Source organism: Panulirus ornatus, chromosome 4 (assembly GCF_036320965.1).
Source record: "Panulirus ornatus isolate Po-2019 chromosome 4, ASM3632096v1, whole genome shotgun sequence".
Classification (NCBI taxonomy): domain Eukaryota; kingdom Metazoa; phylum Arthropoda; class Malacostraca; order Decapoda; family Palinuridae; genus Panulirus; species Panulirus ornatus.
The window spans coordinates 43,757,248-43,774,852 of NC_092227.1; the positions used below are offsets into that span (position 1 = coordinate 43,757,248).

Genomic DNA, 17,605 nt, shown 5'->3' on the forward strand with positions numbered 1-17,605 from the left:
CCTTTAAGAAAGAGAACCTGGGTAACACCGAGACACCTTCTTAGGAATTGGTCCTATGATGAATATGAATATATTATCCCTGGGTTAGGGGAGAAAGAATTCTTCCTCCGTATTCCCTGCGGGTCGTAGAGGGCGACTAAAAAGGGGCAGGAGCTGGGGGCTGAAAACCCCCTTCCCTTCCTGTAGTTCAGTTTTTAAGAGGGTTTAGAAGGTACTAAACAGAAGTCCTCATCCTCTTCGAAGGCTCAGGCTGGGGTGTCTAAATATGTGTGGATGTAACCAAGACGAGAAAAGTGGAGAGATTAGATAGTATATTTGAGGAAAGAAACCTGGCTTTTCTAGCTCATAGTAAAACAAAGCTCTCAGGTAAAGGGGAAGAATGGGTTTAAAAATATCTTGGGAGTAGAGTCAAGGGTTAGAAAGAGGATAAGGGCCAAGGAAGGAGTACCATTACTCCTCATGCAGTTTGTGGGAGTGTGTAACAAAGTAAATTCTAGATTGCTTTGGGTGAAAATGAAAGTTGATGGCCATAGATGGGTGATTATTAGTGCTTATGCACCAGGCCATAAGAAGAAAGATCCTGAGGCAAGTGTTTTGGGAGCAGCCGTGTGAGTGTCAGCAATTTTGATGTTAAAGGCTGGATATTAGTTATGGTTAATTTGAGTGTGAAGGTGAGTAATGTGGCGGTTAAGGGTATAATTGGAGATGTGGGATATTTAGTGTCATTATTGGAAATGGTGAACGGCTTGTGGATTTGTGCTGGAAAAGGACTGGTATTTGGGAATACCTGCTTTAAAAAGATGAGCATACATAATACGTATGTGAGGAGATATAGTCAGCGAGCATTATTGGATTGTATGTTAATTGATAGGCATGTAACGGAAAGACTTTTAGATGTAGCATTGCTGAGAGGGGCAACTAGTGAGATGTCTGATCATTATTTTGTAGAGACAACGGTAAAGCTTAAGAGGTTTTTTTGGGAAAGAGGGAATAATATCGGTGAGAAGGGAGTTGTGAGAGTAAGTGAGCTTGTGAAATAGACTTGTGTGGTGATAACATAATATTTGATGTCGATTAGCAAAAGGAGAGAAATTGAAATAAGGTGAGTGGATGAGGAATGGGAAGGAGTGTTGGAAGTAGTTTTGACTTCTGCAAGAAATGCATGTCGCATTCGAGAAAGTGGGAGGTAGGGTGCTTAGAAAGTGTAGTGACTGGTGGGATGAAGAAGTTGCTGGTGAAAGAGAAAAGAGACGTTTGAGTGGGACTTACAGGGAAGGAGTGCAAATGATTAGGGGATGTATAATTGAAGGCGGCATGAGGTGAAGAGGAATGAGCAGGGGTTGAAAAGAGGGCAATTTTGATTTTCTTTTGGTTGGGATGAGCGAAAACAATTAACTTTGGGGGAATAAGATGTTTGGAAGGAGGCAACTGAATGGAAACGTTAGTAAAGGGGGGTAAGTGGATGTGATAACAGGTAGTGATGAAGTGAGGAGGAGAGGGAGAGAGTATTTTGAGGGTCTGTTGAATGTGTTTGATGATGGAATGGCTGATGTAAGGTGTTTAGGTCGGGTTGTAATGCGAAGTAAGAGTCAGTATTTTGGTGAAGAGAAGAGGTGATGAAAGGCTTATGTAAGATGAAATGTGGCAAAGTGATGGGAGTGGATGGTATTGTAATTGAATTTATTGAGAAAGTGAGTGACATGTTGTAGATAGATTGGTAAGGATTTTCAGTGTATGTATGGGTCATAGCGAGGTGACTGAGGATTGGTGGAGTGCATCTGTGATGCCATTGTATAAGGGCTAGGGGGATAAAGGTGTGTCCAAAATACAGAGCCATAAGTTGAGTATACCTGGGAAGTTCTATGGGAGAGCCTTGATTGAGGGTGAAGGCATGTAAGGAGCATCAGATTGGGGAGGAGCAGTGTGATTTCAGTGGTGGTAGAGGATGTGTGGATCAGGTGTTTGCTTTACGGAATGTGTGTTAGAAATACTTAGGGAAGAAGATAGAATTGTATGTGGCATTTATGGACTTGCAGAAGGCGGATGATATTGGTGTTATGGATGTCTTGTGGAAAATCTCGAGATACTGTGTGGAGAAATTCTGCTACAGGGAATTGGTTTTTATCAAGGGTGTAAGGAATGTGTACGAGTAGGAAGAGAGGAGAGTGGATAGTTCCAAGTGAAGGTTGGTGCGCGGCAGGGGTGTGTTTTGCCACCATGGTTGATTTGTTTATAGATGAGGTGGTGAGGGAGGTAAATTCGAGAATCGTGGAGAAATGGGCGAGTATGCAGACTCTGGGGGATGAGAGGGCCTGGCAGTTGTTGTTTGCTGATGATACACCACTGATGGCGAATTCGTGCGGGAAGCTGCAGGAGTTAGTGACTGAGTATGGATGAGGTTGTGATAGAAAGAAGTTAGGAGTAAATGTGAATGAAATAAAGGTTGTTAGGTTTAGCAGGGTTGAGTGACAGGTTAGCTGGGATGTGAGTTTGATTGGAGAAAAGTTAGAGGACGTTAAGTATTGTACATACCTGGGAATGAATATGGCAGTGAATGAAACCGTGGAAGAGAAAGCGAGTCAGAGGGTGGATAAGGGGGCAAGGGCCTTAGGACCGCTGAAGAATGTGTGGAAGGAGAGAGAGCATTCTCTAGGAAGGCAAAAGTGGATGTGTTTGAAGGAATAGTGGCCCCAGCAATGTTATATGGGTGCGAGGTATGGGCCGTACATAAAGTTGTGTGAAGGAGGGTGGATGTGTGGAAAATCAAATGCTTGAGGACAATATGTAGTGTCAGGTGGCTTAATCGAATTAGTAATGAAAGGGCAAGAGAGATGTGTTGTAATAAAAGTGTGGTTTAGAGCTGAAGAAGTTGTGCACGGGACAGACTGAATTGGAACGATGTGGTATACTGGGGTCGACGTGCTGTCAATGGACTGAACCAGGGCAAGTGAAGCGTCTGGGGTAAGCTGTAGAAAGTTTTGTGGGGTCTGATTGTGAATAGAGAGCTTTGGTTTCGGTGCATAACACTTGGCAGATAGCGAATGGATGTGAGCGGATGCGGCCTTTCTTTGTCTGTTCCTGGCGCTACCTCGCTAACACAGGAAACTGAGATAAAGTGTGGAGGAGAGAAATGATTATATATATATATATATATATATATATATATATATATATATGTATATATATATATATATATATATATATATGCGCACACACACACACACACACACACACACACACACACGAATCACAGTTTATAAAGATCGTTGTGACGGGACTAGACGTTCTTTTAACAAGAGAAGATTGGGCAAATTTGAAGGAATTGGATGTAGTGTGTGTGTGTGTGTGTGTGTGTGTGTGTGTGTGTGTGTGACCTCGTAGCGGAGAGGCAGGTGGCGTTCCTCATGCTTCGTGCCTTTGCTTGATTAGTTAAGCTTGGTTACCAGATGGCAGAGAATGTTACGCGACTGAAGTAAGTCTCCATTGTTCATTAACCTCCGGAGCACGAAGGCGCGATCTCTGAGCATAACGGTACGACTACCAAGCACGACCTTACGACGTGACCTTAAAGGATCAAATCAGAGGTCACGCAGTCATACTCAAGGACGATAGCGTCATGTTCAATGATGGTACCTTTGTGATGATAGGGTCAAGATGAGCGAGGTGAAACTCTAAATGAATGCCAACACTTGAACATCTCGTGTACTAGATCCGACAGGAGTGTGTTGGGAAGGCAGGAAGTGCTGTTGGCCAACAGTCTCCGCCCGTTACAACGGCGGCAGCCCAGGGGACACAGTGGTTGCCTATTACCTCAGCTTACGTAAGCCCGCACCACTGTGGAGGTGTCTGGTGCGTAGCCGTTGTCTTTCTCTTATCAGTTTCATAAAGTCTGTTTTTCCTTTGTTTCTAATGTTTCATCCATACGTACGTGCTCTAGGAAGGAGGTGTAGAGAATGGTGGACGAATCATACATGAAAATCCTGCATGGTATGTGTGGATGTGTCATGGTGTTTTCGCTATGGGTTAAATGAAGGCGTTGTTCGTGTTTGGGTTACTGTATAGTTAACTACGTAAAATCTAGCTGTTCTCTACATGTAGTGTTGACTTAGGTCGTCAGAGGGATTGGAATGCGCCCGTTATGCGGTCGTGTACATCGTGAGAGTTTATGTGGTCTTGAAAATATTTCTGACAACTAAAGATGGTGGTAAAGATTTTTCGATTGATGGATGTGTAGCGTGACCTTGACAGCCTTCACGACTGTGGTGGTCGATAGCCCAAGCTTCTGACCGACAGACCGCACGTTAGCCAGGTGTGGACAGCCACAGTCAGGTCCTCTTAGGAAAATTACAGATGCCTTAATAGGTGAACGAGTATCTTCTTGCGAGTACCCACTTGCGAATACTTTCGAGCAGATACACCCAAAATGGCGGAGTTAGCGCGATGCCGCCATCGCACGTGTTGCTTGATGTGCAAGACTGTTGTTCCCAGCTGCCACCGGCATTATATAATCATCGATTCCCTTGGCTCGTCTGGGACTGATTTCAACCATATATCAAGTTAGGGATATAAATCAGGGGGGGAGACCCTGATGTGTCCGTCAGTCGTGCGTCCGGGTTGTCAAGAGGAAGATTAAGGCTTGACTTAGAGGGTCTTGTGGGATATGAAGATCACCGGCGACTGGGTAATGTTTATGTCTAGACGGAGGCAGACGCCACACGCAGCCCTCACACGGAACCCTAGGCACCAACCACGGCAACCTTCCTCCACCCGTGTGGCTACTACGTAAACAGGAACGAACATACTCGTACCCCGGATGTCTCTCGCCCCACAACAGGACGAACACCTCACACCCCCACAACAGGATGAACACACCCCACAACAGGATGAACACTTCACACCCCACAACAGAAGGAACACCTCGCACCACACCCATCAATCCTAACGCTCGTCCTGACCTAGATCCCTGACCACCGCTCCAGTCCGTAAAGGCTTGAGGACTCTGACTTTTCAGGAACCACACACCAACCTTCCTTACAACTACTGATGACAGGTTCTGGCAGGGGTTCGAATCTTTCATCACGGAAAATTATGGCGATTCTGTTGGTTGCGGTTAAGTGAGGAAGACGACTCGTCGTCCCTCCCTCTGTCTGATAGATCGATGTACCAGACTTTTGATAACTGGTTCGGGAACATGAGACTCGTCAGGTTTCCATCGGATATTGAGGACGGAACGCTGATAACGTTTGTTGTGGGAGGAGATGAAGGGGTTCAGCCAGAGCGAGTGTTTCAGGGATGGTGGTGGTTTCGACACCTAGCGGAGGCCCCGTGCATCAGGGACGACGTGAAACGTCCACACACCCATCTCGCCTACGAAAGGTAAAGAGAAAGGACACTTGTTCTCTCTTTGCACATTTAGTTTATTGAGACTTACCCTATAATATTCAGGCATCCGATACGGCTAACAAGCTTATTACGATACAGCTTACGTTATCAGAGCATAAGCTGATACTCTTAGTTACAGGGCTCATTAAGAGGTCAACTTCGGTATAATATTTCTTGTATTAGAATCGCTTTTGGATTTCATCGTGATTTATAATGGATGACGTAATTGGGTTACCTAACGAAATACTGTACTGGTGTTGTGAAAGTTTGTTCGTCTATGAGTAATGTCTCGGGTATACATGCCAGGTGAGGTTACCCAATGATGCAAGGTGATGACAGAACAGATAGTGCTAACCACTACAGTAATCACTCATTTCAATTGTTCGTGATCTCATTTTGCACGTGTGTTTTGTAAACTGATACTAGGCCAGTATCACTTTATAACTTGTTTATTCTCTTATCAGCAAAGGCCGTCAGGTAGATATCAGTGTGGTGGTTCATATTACTGAAAGGTCTCGGTAATTCCCATGGTGTAAAATGCTCCACGAACTCCATATCCTTACTCAGCCTGAAGAGTCCACGTATGATCGTACTGCATAACCCCATGGAACCCCAGTACCCCCTTTGCGGGGCTGCTCCTGCTTCAAGGCCACGTTTCAAATAAAAGCAAGGAAATAAAGGTCGTCTTTGAAGACTGTACTCCTTTTCCTCCAGTGACAAAGGTACCACCTCGCGCAGATGAGTTTTTCTCTCAAGATGTTAAGCACAAACAACTGGAATCTTGTAACATCGGGTAAATGACATAGACGAGTTCCTCCCTGGTGAAGATATTGGAAGAGAAACAAGAAATACTTTGCTGGGACGCAAGATTACATATGTGTCAATATTCCTAAAAATATTACCATTTCAGTTACAGGATCATATCGCGACGTCTCACGTGATAAGAGTGATTGCACATCACACATTTCACCGACGTTATTAAATTCTCGAGTAATGCACCGTGGATGGTAATCCTGTACTACCAGGAATCGTGCAGATTGCCAAAGTCACACTAACTTGCAACCATTGATCACTGCAGCACGATCCTTCGGCACTGCGACACGGCCTACGGGTATGATTGCATGACCTTTAACCTGGGTCACTGTTTATGTCAACACATGCAATGTGTCTTGTGGTTTTTGTTTGAAGGTACGTACCATCGAGTTCGAGAGACTGAGATGGATTTGAAAGAGAAGCAGATACGATAGGGTGAAATATATTTGAAATTGTTCAAGCATGGATAAAGTGTTTTTGAATGTTGTATAATGATCTGATTCCTTCTTGATGTTTGCTGTACAATTCTTGTTGGTCGCCACCTCAGAAGGCTGTGCTTCCGTTTTCTGTGGTGTTTAGGTCTACCCGTATGTGGGTTCTCCGCATCTTGTGTGCCAGGGGTCTCCGAACGCACGGAGAGGAATGCCGGTCATTCAGGCAGGCGTGAGACGTGTGCTACACCTTGTAGTACCTCTTGGCATCCATGGCGATCAGGCAGGCCCACGTGATGCTCACAAACTGTGGCAGGAGAAACGAGGATGTGATATGAAGACCAATACGGATCCTACCTGCGACGCCTCTACACCGAAAGTACATGTATAGGTATTCTGGTACTCTCGTGTATGATTGTCGAGAGATTTTGACTGTGAGTGTCCTGACCGGGCATCAGTTGAAGCCAAATGTAAACGAGAAATGTGATAACACTCGTGAATGGATTTAAGTCAATGAATGTTCAGTGATGTTTATCGAGCCCCTACAGGACTCGATCGTTGTGGTGAGCGAATAAAAACTTTTAGCATGCATGACCCATCCACCTTCATGTTGTCGATACTGTACGCTGTATAAAGAAAGATAATTGTTAGTACAGGTTATTGGTTACTTAATGGGTTGTTATCTCGGAAACTTTAGATAACGGGCAAGATTTGTGTGGTTGTTACAAGCACGAGCACAATTTATTATTACTCGCAAGACAACGGGAAAACTAATGTTAACAGAGAATTGACTTCCATCTTTGGACGTGTTGTTGATATACTAGTAACACTACAAGTGTTACTTGAGGTGGAGGTTGGGACCAGACTGGAGTATACATGGAGAACAGTCTAGATGTAATAGATGGAACTATAAGTTTTATTATGCGACCAGGTACATACATGTTCCTGTTATTGCTTCAACAAACTGTCACCATTTTAGATCACATCTGTCCGCATGATTACAAATATATTTCGAATACCTAAACCTGCTAGGATATTTCTCTCTCTCTCTCTCTCTCTCTCTCTCTCTCTCTCTCTCTCTCTCTCTCTCTCTCTCTCTCTCTCTCTCTCGCGGTGAGCGCTATGCGCTAGCCCTGCCATTCTGGCAAAATCTCCTCCTAGATGCTCGAAGAGGAGCACTTGTTATTTTTACTGTTTACTTAACCGTGTATAGATGTTGCTGGAACTGATGGTTAACCTAAAATGGTCATGGCGCTCGCTTGGATAGTCCGATTGGGAAAGTCATTCAGATGATCCCATAACTATTCCAAATGATCCTGGAACTTGTCTTCACTCTATTGACCTCAGAACTATGATCTTGGAATTTTTCTGAATAGCTCTGGGATTATGAATGTGAACGTCAGAGTGCTTGAATGAACTGAGACAACAGTGGGTAAACTTAGAAATTTTTTTTCGTGCTGTTGATTGTAGAACTCTGGGTATTGGTCTTCAACCTCGACTCACGATCTGTCTGCCAAACTCGGCTGGAAGATCTGGAATGAACGCGGACGATCCTGGAAGTAGGAGGCCCAAGGGATCATCTACTTCCAGGATCGTCCACGTTAATTCCAGATCATCCGCTGGCAGATCTTGAGGAGAGTTCCAGAATCACTGTCCAGAGTTGTACCATCACCTGAGAGAAAATTTTCAAAATTTACGTCTTTATCGAGATGATTGTAGGCTCGCAATGCTCATCCCAGACCTTTACCTTGGACGATGGTGCTGGACTCTCGGCTGTGATCTACAGTTGTGTTTAATGATTCTAGACCAATGGTTTCCAAGATAGGGTTCAAGGACATGAAGCCTCACTAGAGGTTATGCTAGTCTATGTTTCGAAGAGGAGCAAAAGATATATTGCCATTCGGCTGTTTGGTTTAAGCAAAACCCTGCTTTAGTACTCGAGGTTCGCCCAAAATTTACGTCATTTTGTTAAAGCTTTTCAGTTTGGATATTAAGAACTAAAATCTATTTTGATAAGGAAATGAATCATCGAGAGAGGGTACGGAATGTCTTACACTGAAGCCGTCAACTTGCGTAGATAATCCTATAATTCTTAGATGTGTTCCTCGAGCTTTGAACTGTTACAGACGAGCTTAGGAGTCTTACGAGATGGGTATAAAACTCTGAGAGTTACTCGTAAATGAACCCATAATACCTAGAGATGGCTCTACATACTTAAGAGAGGAGCATAGAACTTTTGGAGTTAAGTGAACGTGTAGAGATGAACCTGATAAGCTTGGTACTTTAAAGATGATCTTGGTACTCACTAGAATGATCTTTGATCCTCGTTTAATGAAGAACTAAACCTGAAGTCTGGTCAAAACATACCCAAAGGAATGAAAAAAATCTTCCAGACATCCCCAGAATGATTTTGGTCTCGTTTGATTCAAACAATGAAGATTCTCATGGGAACGTCCCCAGTGGAATGAAAGTCTCCCAGACAATTCCAGAGCTCACCTGGATGCTGGCGATTGCGAGGGTGAGGATGATGAGAGCAGTGCAGACTCCGTTGAGGGCCGAGGTGACGAAGGCTAGACAACCCACAGTGTAGACCTTCTTGTCCACGTGGGGATCCTGCAGTAGACCCATGCCGCAGCCCTGTGTCCTGTTCCTGCAGCAGCCGTCGGCTACGTTGGTGCCATTGCCATACCTGAAGTGCGCCCAGTCTTGGTAGTCGTAGATACCACAGCAGTGGGTCTGCGAGAGGAGGGACATGCGACGCTTGTCATTTCCAGCTGGGTATGATAGCGTCATCTGGGAACTGTAGATGTCCAGTGGTAGATTAATGAAGACAGATGATACGATAGCGTCATCTAGGAAACGTAGATGCCCAGTGGTAGATTAATGAAAACATATGATAGCGCCATCTGGGAACTGTAGATTTCCAGTGATAGATTAATGAAGACAGAAGATAGGATATTTTTGCCAATTTTCACGACCGCGCGAGCTTAGGTCGCACTATCACACGCAAGGATCCTGCTAGAGGTGTTGTTAAAGCCAATCTAAATGTAAATGCTCTAGGGCACCTGCCTCATGTAACCTGTCGACGTGGTTTAAATCTTACTTTTGCACCACTAATTTCTTTTTGCAGATTGCAATTAATTACTAACGCCAGTAGAGCGAGGCCGACACGAGATACGACAAATCTTTACTTTGAAATTTAGTTGGATTAATTGTGTTGCATGAATTTCGTTTAATATGAGTAAATATTTTAATTTCTTAATGACTGGACCATGTTGCAATATCATTTGTTTAAAGAGTGGGAGATTCATGATAATTATTCATCTTGTTAATGTTACTAATGCCCATGAGAGCTTTTAAAGATTATTAACTTTACTCAAAAGGTAACTTTAATGAATTGGTTTATTCATTTTATTATTTACAGTTTTTTTTTTTCAAATTCTGGCGAACATGATGGAGAGTACATAGCTGTCATACTGCAAGTTATTTGTGCAAGTCAAAATGTAATATTTCGTCTACGTTCGTTGTCAATAGATCCAGCCTAGGCTGAGCCAGTCCATGCCCATAGAAAAGTGGAGAGAAGGCGACCTTTCAGAACTTACTATGTGCTGGATCAGGTCGAGGTCGTTTGTGAGGCGTGGGTCGTCCCCGCCGTAGTTGTTGAAGATGGAAGACATGCCCGCCACGATGAAGGCTGACCACCCGTACGTGTAGACCAGCATGACCACGCCCAACGCCACCACGCCCACCAGCAGCACAGACACTATGACCGCGTACTGTTATTGGCGAGTTGGCTAGCGTTAGAAGGGGTGCCAGGACTCCTCGCCATGTGAACAATATGGACCTAGTAAACTGTGGATCATTGTTATTACATATTTCTTCCACCGGCCCAGTACCTACTTGGGACAAACGGCGATATTGAAAGAATGTTCGGAAGACGTGACAGAAACCTAAATCTCGTATTTCAAAACTAAAACATATGTTACACATGATGATATCATGGCCGTATTCGCGTTTCGTGTAATGCCTGTTAGTTTTTGTGTTGCGTTCTCCATCACTGGAATGACCACAGGGACCAGGGATCGTTCCAGTCTGATGCAGCTGTCGGTCTAGATTTGTGGCGTTTGAATTTTCGTGGTCATTCATGCCCTAAAAGTCTTGTAATTAAGGGAAGGTTAACTTCCAGTAATTTGATAATTCTATCACGAACAAATTGATAATGTTCTGATAATTATTGTATTGTTGTCTAGCTCTTCAGATGTTTCCCTGAGCAAAACTGTTCGAATTTCGAAAGATGTTAGACACTATTTTCCTGTTTTTCATTCACCACCAGAAATGATATTTGGTATACAGCATCCTATATCTCTAGCTTTTCAAATTTCCCGACTATATGTGTGGTAAGAATACTTCTTGAAATGAGTATCAGCAAAATGGTGACATTTTTATGTCCTCTACCAGGAAATCTAATTCATTTCATGGATTTAAGGCAAGAGAATATGGTATGGGGATGAGCTTTCATGATATACAAAACATGATAGAACCAACCACACTGGAACAACTGGAGTAATATTGTTCATCTCGAATGATATGGAACTCCAAGGGTGACGTTACTCTCTGTTGTTGACTACGTTATGTTTTGAGAATCTGGACTAACTGCCCTGATTTTGTGTACATTAAGTTAGAGTGATCTAAATCGGAGCTGTTTAGAACTCGCTGGGTATGAGTTGAAGGTTGATATTGCCAGATTCCGTTTATATATTTTTTGTTTTAGTTTTATCTCAGTTGAAGACAACGTATTTTTTATAATTCAATAATGAGTCATTAGGGATTAAGATGGAATTTCCATTGATTTATGAAGGCGAAAAGCATTGAGCAGAGGACACATCCTTATTGACAAGTTCTTCACAGAGGAAACAGGACAATAAAAGCTTCTGAGCTCTGGATAGCCTTAGAAGCTCCACTGTTTGGCTTATAAACCTCAATTTTATGATCCAATTCCATAAAAGCATCTGAAGAATGGTTCATATGTTGCTTGGCTTTTGCGAAATTACCCATAATATGTATAGGTAAAAGTGTGAAAATCACGATCAGTTTCGTACCGTAAATGATAAGAAATGAACGAGGCTTCTTAATAATGTTTTATCCAGTGACGGTATTCGGGGCAGCTTCAAATGGCTTGGAAGTCAAGTATCTCATGATTGACAGATGATAATGAATTTTAAGACTACTGGGACAACGTAAGGGGGAGGGGGTTCACTGAAAAATCATTAGAACTAAACATTATAATTTCCCACGACTTTGATATCCTCCGGGTGATTTGATTTCATCTTTATTTTCCATTATGATAAATGAATGAAAAATGTGCATAGAGATCATTTGATAATTCGGTTCTGGAGTTGCTGACGCTCTCTTAAGAACGTCAGCATCCATAGAACTTCCATGTCGGTGGCATAAACTTGAGTAGAGCAAAGTTCATAATTGTCAGACTGAAGTAGGTGATGTCCTCATTCCTCAAAATGGCTTCTTCAGTTTTGCACCCGAGTAAGTGTAAAGATTACGTACCTGGCACTGCGTGGAACACTTGGGTGTTGTGTTGCTCGTTGGAGGCTCCAGTCACGGACGAACACAAAGCCGTGCCAAGCCTGGGCCTCGAGGGAAATGTAGAAAGGTTAAAGAAAGAGGAAAAGAGACAACGGAAAGTATTTACGTATTCTGGAGGAAATGAAAAACCTGTCTTCTAAAAAGTGCTACATCATAGTTATTAGGAAAGACAAGAGAGTGTAGAGAGTTCCAAAGTTTCGAGGTGAGAAAGAATGTGATCAAAACGACCCACCCTTGAGTTGCCAACGGCCACACAGTAATGATGGGACGCAGTATCTTGCCGAGTGTGGCGTGGTCTAGCTAGTGGTGGGGGTACACAAGCAGCCAGCTCTCGGGAGGTAAAAACCAAAGTAATACCCATAGAAGAGTGGATGTGAACCAGTATTGCGGCTTGGGTCAAGCGGGTCAAGTTCTGAAGTTAGCCTTGGAGAGTTTTTGAAGTCGGACCGCTTTTGACTCGGCTCTGTCAAGTATGGATGCAGAACTAGAACCACCCCAGATGTGAGAGCAGTACTCCATACAAGGACGAATCAATCCTTTGTATAAACGGAGCAGCTGTTCGGAAGAAAAGAAATTTCGACATCTAAATAGTACTGCCAGTTTCTTGAATGTAGACTATTTCCGTAATGTGGAGTTACCAAGAAAGAGGGGACGTTACAGTAACGTAATACCAGTTATGTTCTTTGATTGAAAAGGTGGAATTACAGAATCGTCGAAGATGAAAGTTATGATATTTTCGGTAGAGATGGGCAGAAACTGGGTTTTGGCATTAAAATTGACCAGATTTCGTCTGCCCAACTGAGATATCCTGTCCTAGTCTGAGTTTACTGAAGAAGTGGTGTCAAGACGAGATGCAGATCGAGTGAGAGAAGCATTGAAGGATGTGGAGGAATGCAGTGATGAGTCGCCAGCGTAAGAAGTTTTTGATGAAAAGGGATAAAAGTGTAGGGGACAGGACAGAACCTTGTGGACACCATTATTGTTGGAGAAAGGGGAAGAGGCTGATCCATCCACGTCCTAGATCGACCAGAGAAAGCTAGATGTAAGGGAGCAACGTGAGGGAGGGGAGCTTCAAGATGAGACCCCGATGCCAAACCATGTGAAAAGCTTTGGATATGTCGAGGACAACTACACTGGGTTCCCAGAAATCTCATCTGGCGCGTTCAAATGTGCCTCGTTCGATGCAGTAGGCCATAAAGAATACAGACTGTACTTGTGGGTCATGTAGGTGTTGAAACACTGTTACCCAATAGTTCATTGCTACCGCTGTAATTTAGCATGAAAAGTAATTGTAATGTAGCATTCATTGCGTTTTAGAAGACTAATTGCAAAATGCATTGGAAAAACGTGAGTGAATGCCAGTGAAAACTGGTTAAGCTTAACGAGAAAGGACGACGTTAATACATTTTGAGGAAGTAATGTTGATTTAAGAGAGTGGTTTCCTCACCGACTTGAGCATGCAGGAGTTCTGCCCAATGGCGCCCCAGCATCCCAGCAGCCCTAGGAATGCTAGGAAGAGACCCCCGAGCAAGGCGGCGAGAGGGATGGAGTAGAAGAAGTGGGAGAGGAGCACGCCGAAGATGGTGTTCTGCCTCAGGATGGCCGCCGCCACACCCACAATTGACAACCCCAGGCACTGTGGGAGAAGCTGGAAGTTACCGTCTGTCACGCATGGTGTCACACTGTCACGCATGGTGTCACACTGTCACGCATGGTGTCACACTGTCACGCATGGTGTCACACTGTCATGCATAATGTCACACTCACGCATGGTGTCACTCTGTCTTGGGTATTGCTACTGTCGTGGGTGGTGTCACTGTGTCATGGTTTGTCATTGTTCTAAGGGCTCCTAGATCCATCTATCTATCTCTATGAATCAATATACATATTTTCTTCTTTCATACTATTCCCCTTTTCCCGCGTTAGCGAGGTAGCGTTAAGAACAGAGGACTGGGCCTTTTTTGGAATATCCTCACCTGGCCCCCTTCCCTGTTCCTTCTTTTGGAAAATTAGAATTATTTATATATATATATATATATATATATATATATATATATATATATATATATATATATATATGATATAGCACATTCTTGTAAACATTTCTTTACTCACTGAGGCTTCTCTTGCCTGCCTGTTTTATAACGCCAGAGTTTGCGTTTTAATCGTGCTAATTGAACTAAGATTTTCGTAGTTACTTTAGGTAGATAACTACCTTCCTTGCTTGTACTGGGCGTATAACTGTGGTTAGTAATGCAGGAGTGGAGGCATATATCCGTTTCTTCGGAAATTATCTCCTCTTCCAGCTCCTGGTTCAGCCACTCGTGTTCTAAAGGCGTTTCGGGCAAGGAACGTGGCATATCAGAACCTGAAAAACCTCTCCTTTCTCTCACTAGCATTCACCTTCCATCTTCGCCCAAAGCAGTTGTACATACGTCATGCATGAAGGGAAGTTTTCCTTTAGTCAAATGAAGTGTGATAATCTCTCGTCTTTCCGTAATGATTGTTCTTCTTAATCTTACGCTTAGATTAGTTTAGCAACTATTGTCACTATGATTTTCCTTCGTTTTTTTCTTACATTTTTTCCACGTTCCAGCGAAACAGGAGCTGATTCTGGTACTGACAGAGCCGCTCCTTACGTTACTTTGTTTACGCCTCTAACTCGACCTATGTTGATTTGTGACACTTCATCATCTCGTAACTCTTTATCTTTTTAATCTCTGTCCAAGGTAAAAACTCTCTCTCTCTCTCTCTCTCTCTCTCTCTCTCTCTCTCTCTCTCTCTCTCTCTCTCTCTCTCTCTCTCTCTCTCTCTCTCTCTGGGAACAAGGAAGGCGTATAGGGCAGAGAGCACCGACCTTCATATCTTGAAAATTACAAAAGTTTTCCTTCATCTTGCAGTGATGCACAGATACAGCTTATCCTAAAGAAAGGAAATTGCTGTAACCGCAACAGTAACCATCCTGTTGTTGTGACTTGTACTGGTACCAAAGATTTGGTATTTTACTTCAATTTCAGTTTCCTTCGGCGAATCTCTTTTTTTTTTTATTCGTTATCGTATAGCTTTCGCAAGGCGAGGGCTACAGATGGTATACTTTCCTGTATCATGAAGAACCATTTGAAAGACGTGTTCTGTTTGATTCTGGCCATGGTGTGGATTTCTTTCGTGTCGGTCCGTTTCTCTGAATTTTTATGTATCAACATCTTCCTCAGGTCTTATTGTATTCTACAGCGATATTCTGCCATATAGATTCTTCTCTTCGGTCCTCCTCCTCCTCATCAAAGACTCCGTACGTGTTGTGGGCAACGGAAATGCTGATGTTTCAGAACTGCAGTTTTCTTCTTTCAAATCTATTCCATATTTTGCTTAGTCTTTACATCTCGTCACAACTGTCTCTATGAACGCAGATTTGAACGAGATTTTCTAGTTACTCAGACTCACCCTAATTAGATTTAATGTCTAAAAAAGAGGAAAAAGAAAATAGCTATTTTCTTTGATGGCCCCATAAAGCTACCACTGAACACAGTAAACATACATAGTATTGCCGTAACATGAAACCCAGCGTCACACAGGTAGCTAAGTCGCCTTTAAGGAAGTAGGTGTCCCGTTCAGATGCTGAAGATTGTTTCCATCTCGGGCTGGCAGATGCGCGGATTACAGAGTAGTTTTCTCCTTCCAAGAGTTTGCTTCGTGCGTGCGTCCGCCATTACCCCCTCGCACTACTCTTGAAAGCCACTGCGTCTTATTCTCTTCAACGTCGTACTTTGGAACTATTTCCCATCTCTTGTCTTCAACAGCCACGACCTCTACACTTTTTTTAAAGAAATTTTACAGGTGATCAAAAGTTTTTTTTAGGTTACTCTTGATTTCCTTATTTCTTTCTCTTGCCGTTTTTGTGTTTGGCGTAAGGCTATCTCTGATGAAGACTTTGTCATGAATATTTCCTTGACATAGGGAGTAAAAGCAACCGAATTCTCCCCTGCCATACTGTTTTGGTTGAACATCATCGCCTTGTTACTGAATTCAATGTATGCTCCTTTTTTTTTTAAATGAATTTAAAAGTGAATACAATATTATAATGAGAAAATGAGATCTGGTTATGTGTTCCCTCGTGAAATAGATTTCACAAAAATCCCTAAATTAGAATATTCTCATTTATGACACATATAAATCATAATAACAGCATTAACGATTGTGTTACTGCGTTAAAACTCCACAACCCTTAAAGGTCTAGCTATCAGTCTTGCTGAACGGGGCAAAGGACATGGCCCTTGGATCTAGAGAGATTAAAGTACCTCAGTCTATATTGCACTCGTACTGACTGACTTTAGCCTTCAGTCGGCAGGTGTGGATATTTAGCGGCACCGATGACGTCTAGTGTCCTCCTTGGTTAAGAATTGAACTGCACCTCCCATCCACTCACAGCCTGTAGGCCAGACTAGTATCCGTTTTCCTCCTTTGATCTGATGCTCATATAATGCGGTCAAGTGTAGAGTTTGGGAAATCGTCTGGACCACATGTCTGTACGAGCAACGAGATTTATGAGTTGACCTACGTCTTTGAGCGGGCTGCAGGTACGTGAGAGATGTGCAAAGACGTAAGACACAGCGTATAGGAAGGTTGAGTCACGTTACGAATGCAGAGGAAGCTGCGTTACGTTACGAATGCAGAGGAAGCTGCGTTACGTTACGAATGCAGAGGAAGCTGCGTCACGTTACGAATGTAGAGGAAGCTGCGTCACGTTACGAATATAGAGGAAGCTGCGTCACATGAGTGTTGTTAACCTTCGGTCCAGCTGAGCACCTTCCCTGCCTGCTACGAAACTCTCAACGCACTTACGATAATGAAGAAATTGATGACGAACAGGCCACACCTACTGACGCAGGCCATCGTGATGGTTCTTGATGATGGTCCGTCCGCTTGTTCTTCCTCGAATAGTTAGAAGATCGTTCTGTCTTGATGCTATATGATCGTTCTTCAGTCCTTTTTACTGTTTTTTTTTTCCCAGTTGGTTGTTCCACCTGCATGTGGTGACAGCAGTGTGGCTGGTACGTTCCCTCGTGACGACGGCTGGTGGTGAGGTGATAGTACAGCTGGAAGTGTATAGCTTGTGACCAAGATGACAAGAGACAGAACATTCCCTGGGAAACTAGGCGGCTTTATCTTGGTCTTATCGCTGTTATCTGTCCTCGGTTACTGCTGGTACTAATTGCTAACGAGCATATATATATATATATATATATATATATATATATATATATATATATATATATATATATATATATATATATATATTATAAAAGCGTCCGGAGTAAACCATGGTAAGGTCTGTAGGGCTTGGTTTTTGGATAGGGAGCTGTGGTTTCAGTGCATGAAAC

The 17,605-nt window shown here is 43.1% G+C and overlaps 1 protein-coding gene across 1 annotated transcript; it reads right to left on the bottom strand.

Annotated features, from left to right (window-relative positions):
* Positions 1 to 6,623: 6,623 nt before the first annotated feature.
* LOC139766040 (23 kDa integral membrane protein-like) lies at positions 6,624 to 17,343 on the bottom strand. The gene is made up of 5 exons (XM_071694168.1): positions 17,067 to 17,343; positions 13,675 to 13,863; positions 10,229 to 10,402; positions 9,123 to 9,362; positions 6,624 to 6,933 (listed from the first exon to the last, which is right to left on the bottom strand). The coding sequence occupies exons 1-5, from the start codon at positions 17,115 to 17,117 to the stop codon at positions 6,871 to 6,873; spliced, it is 717 nt and encodes a 238-aa protein (XP_071550269.1). The 5' UTR covers positions 17,118 to 17,343; the 3' UTR covers positions 6,624 to 6,870.
* Between the last annotated feature and the right edge of the window lie 262 nt (positions 17,344 to 17,605).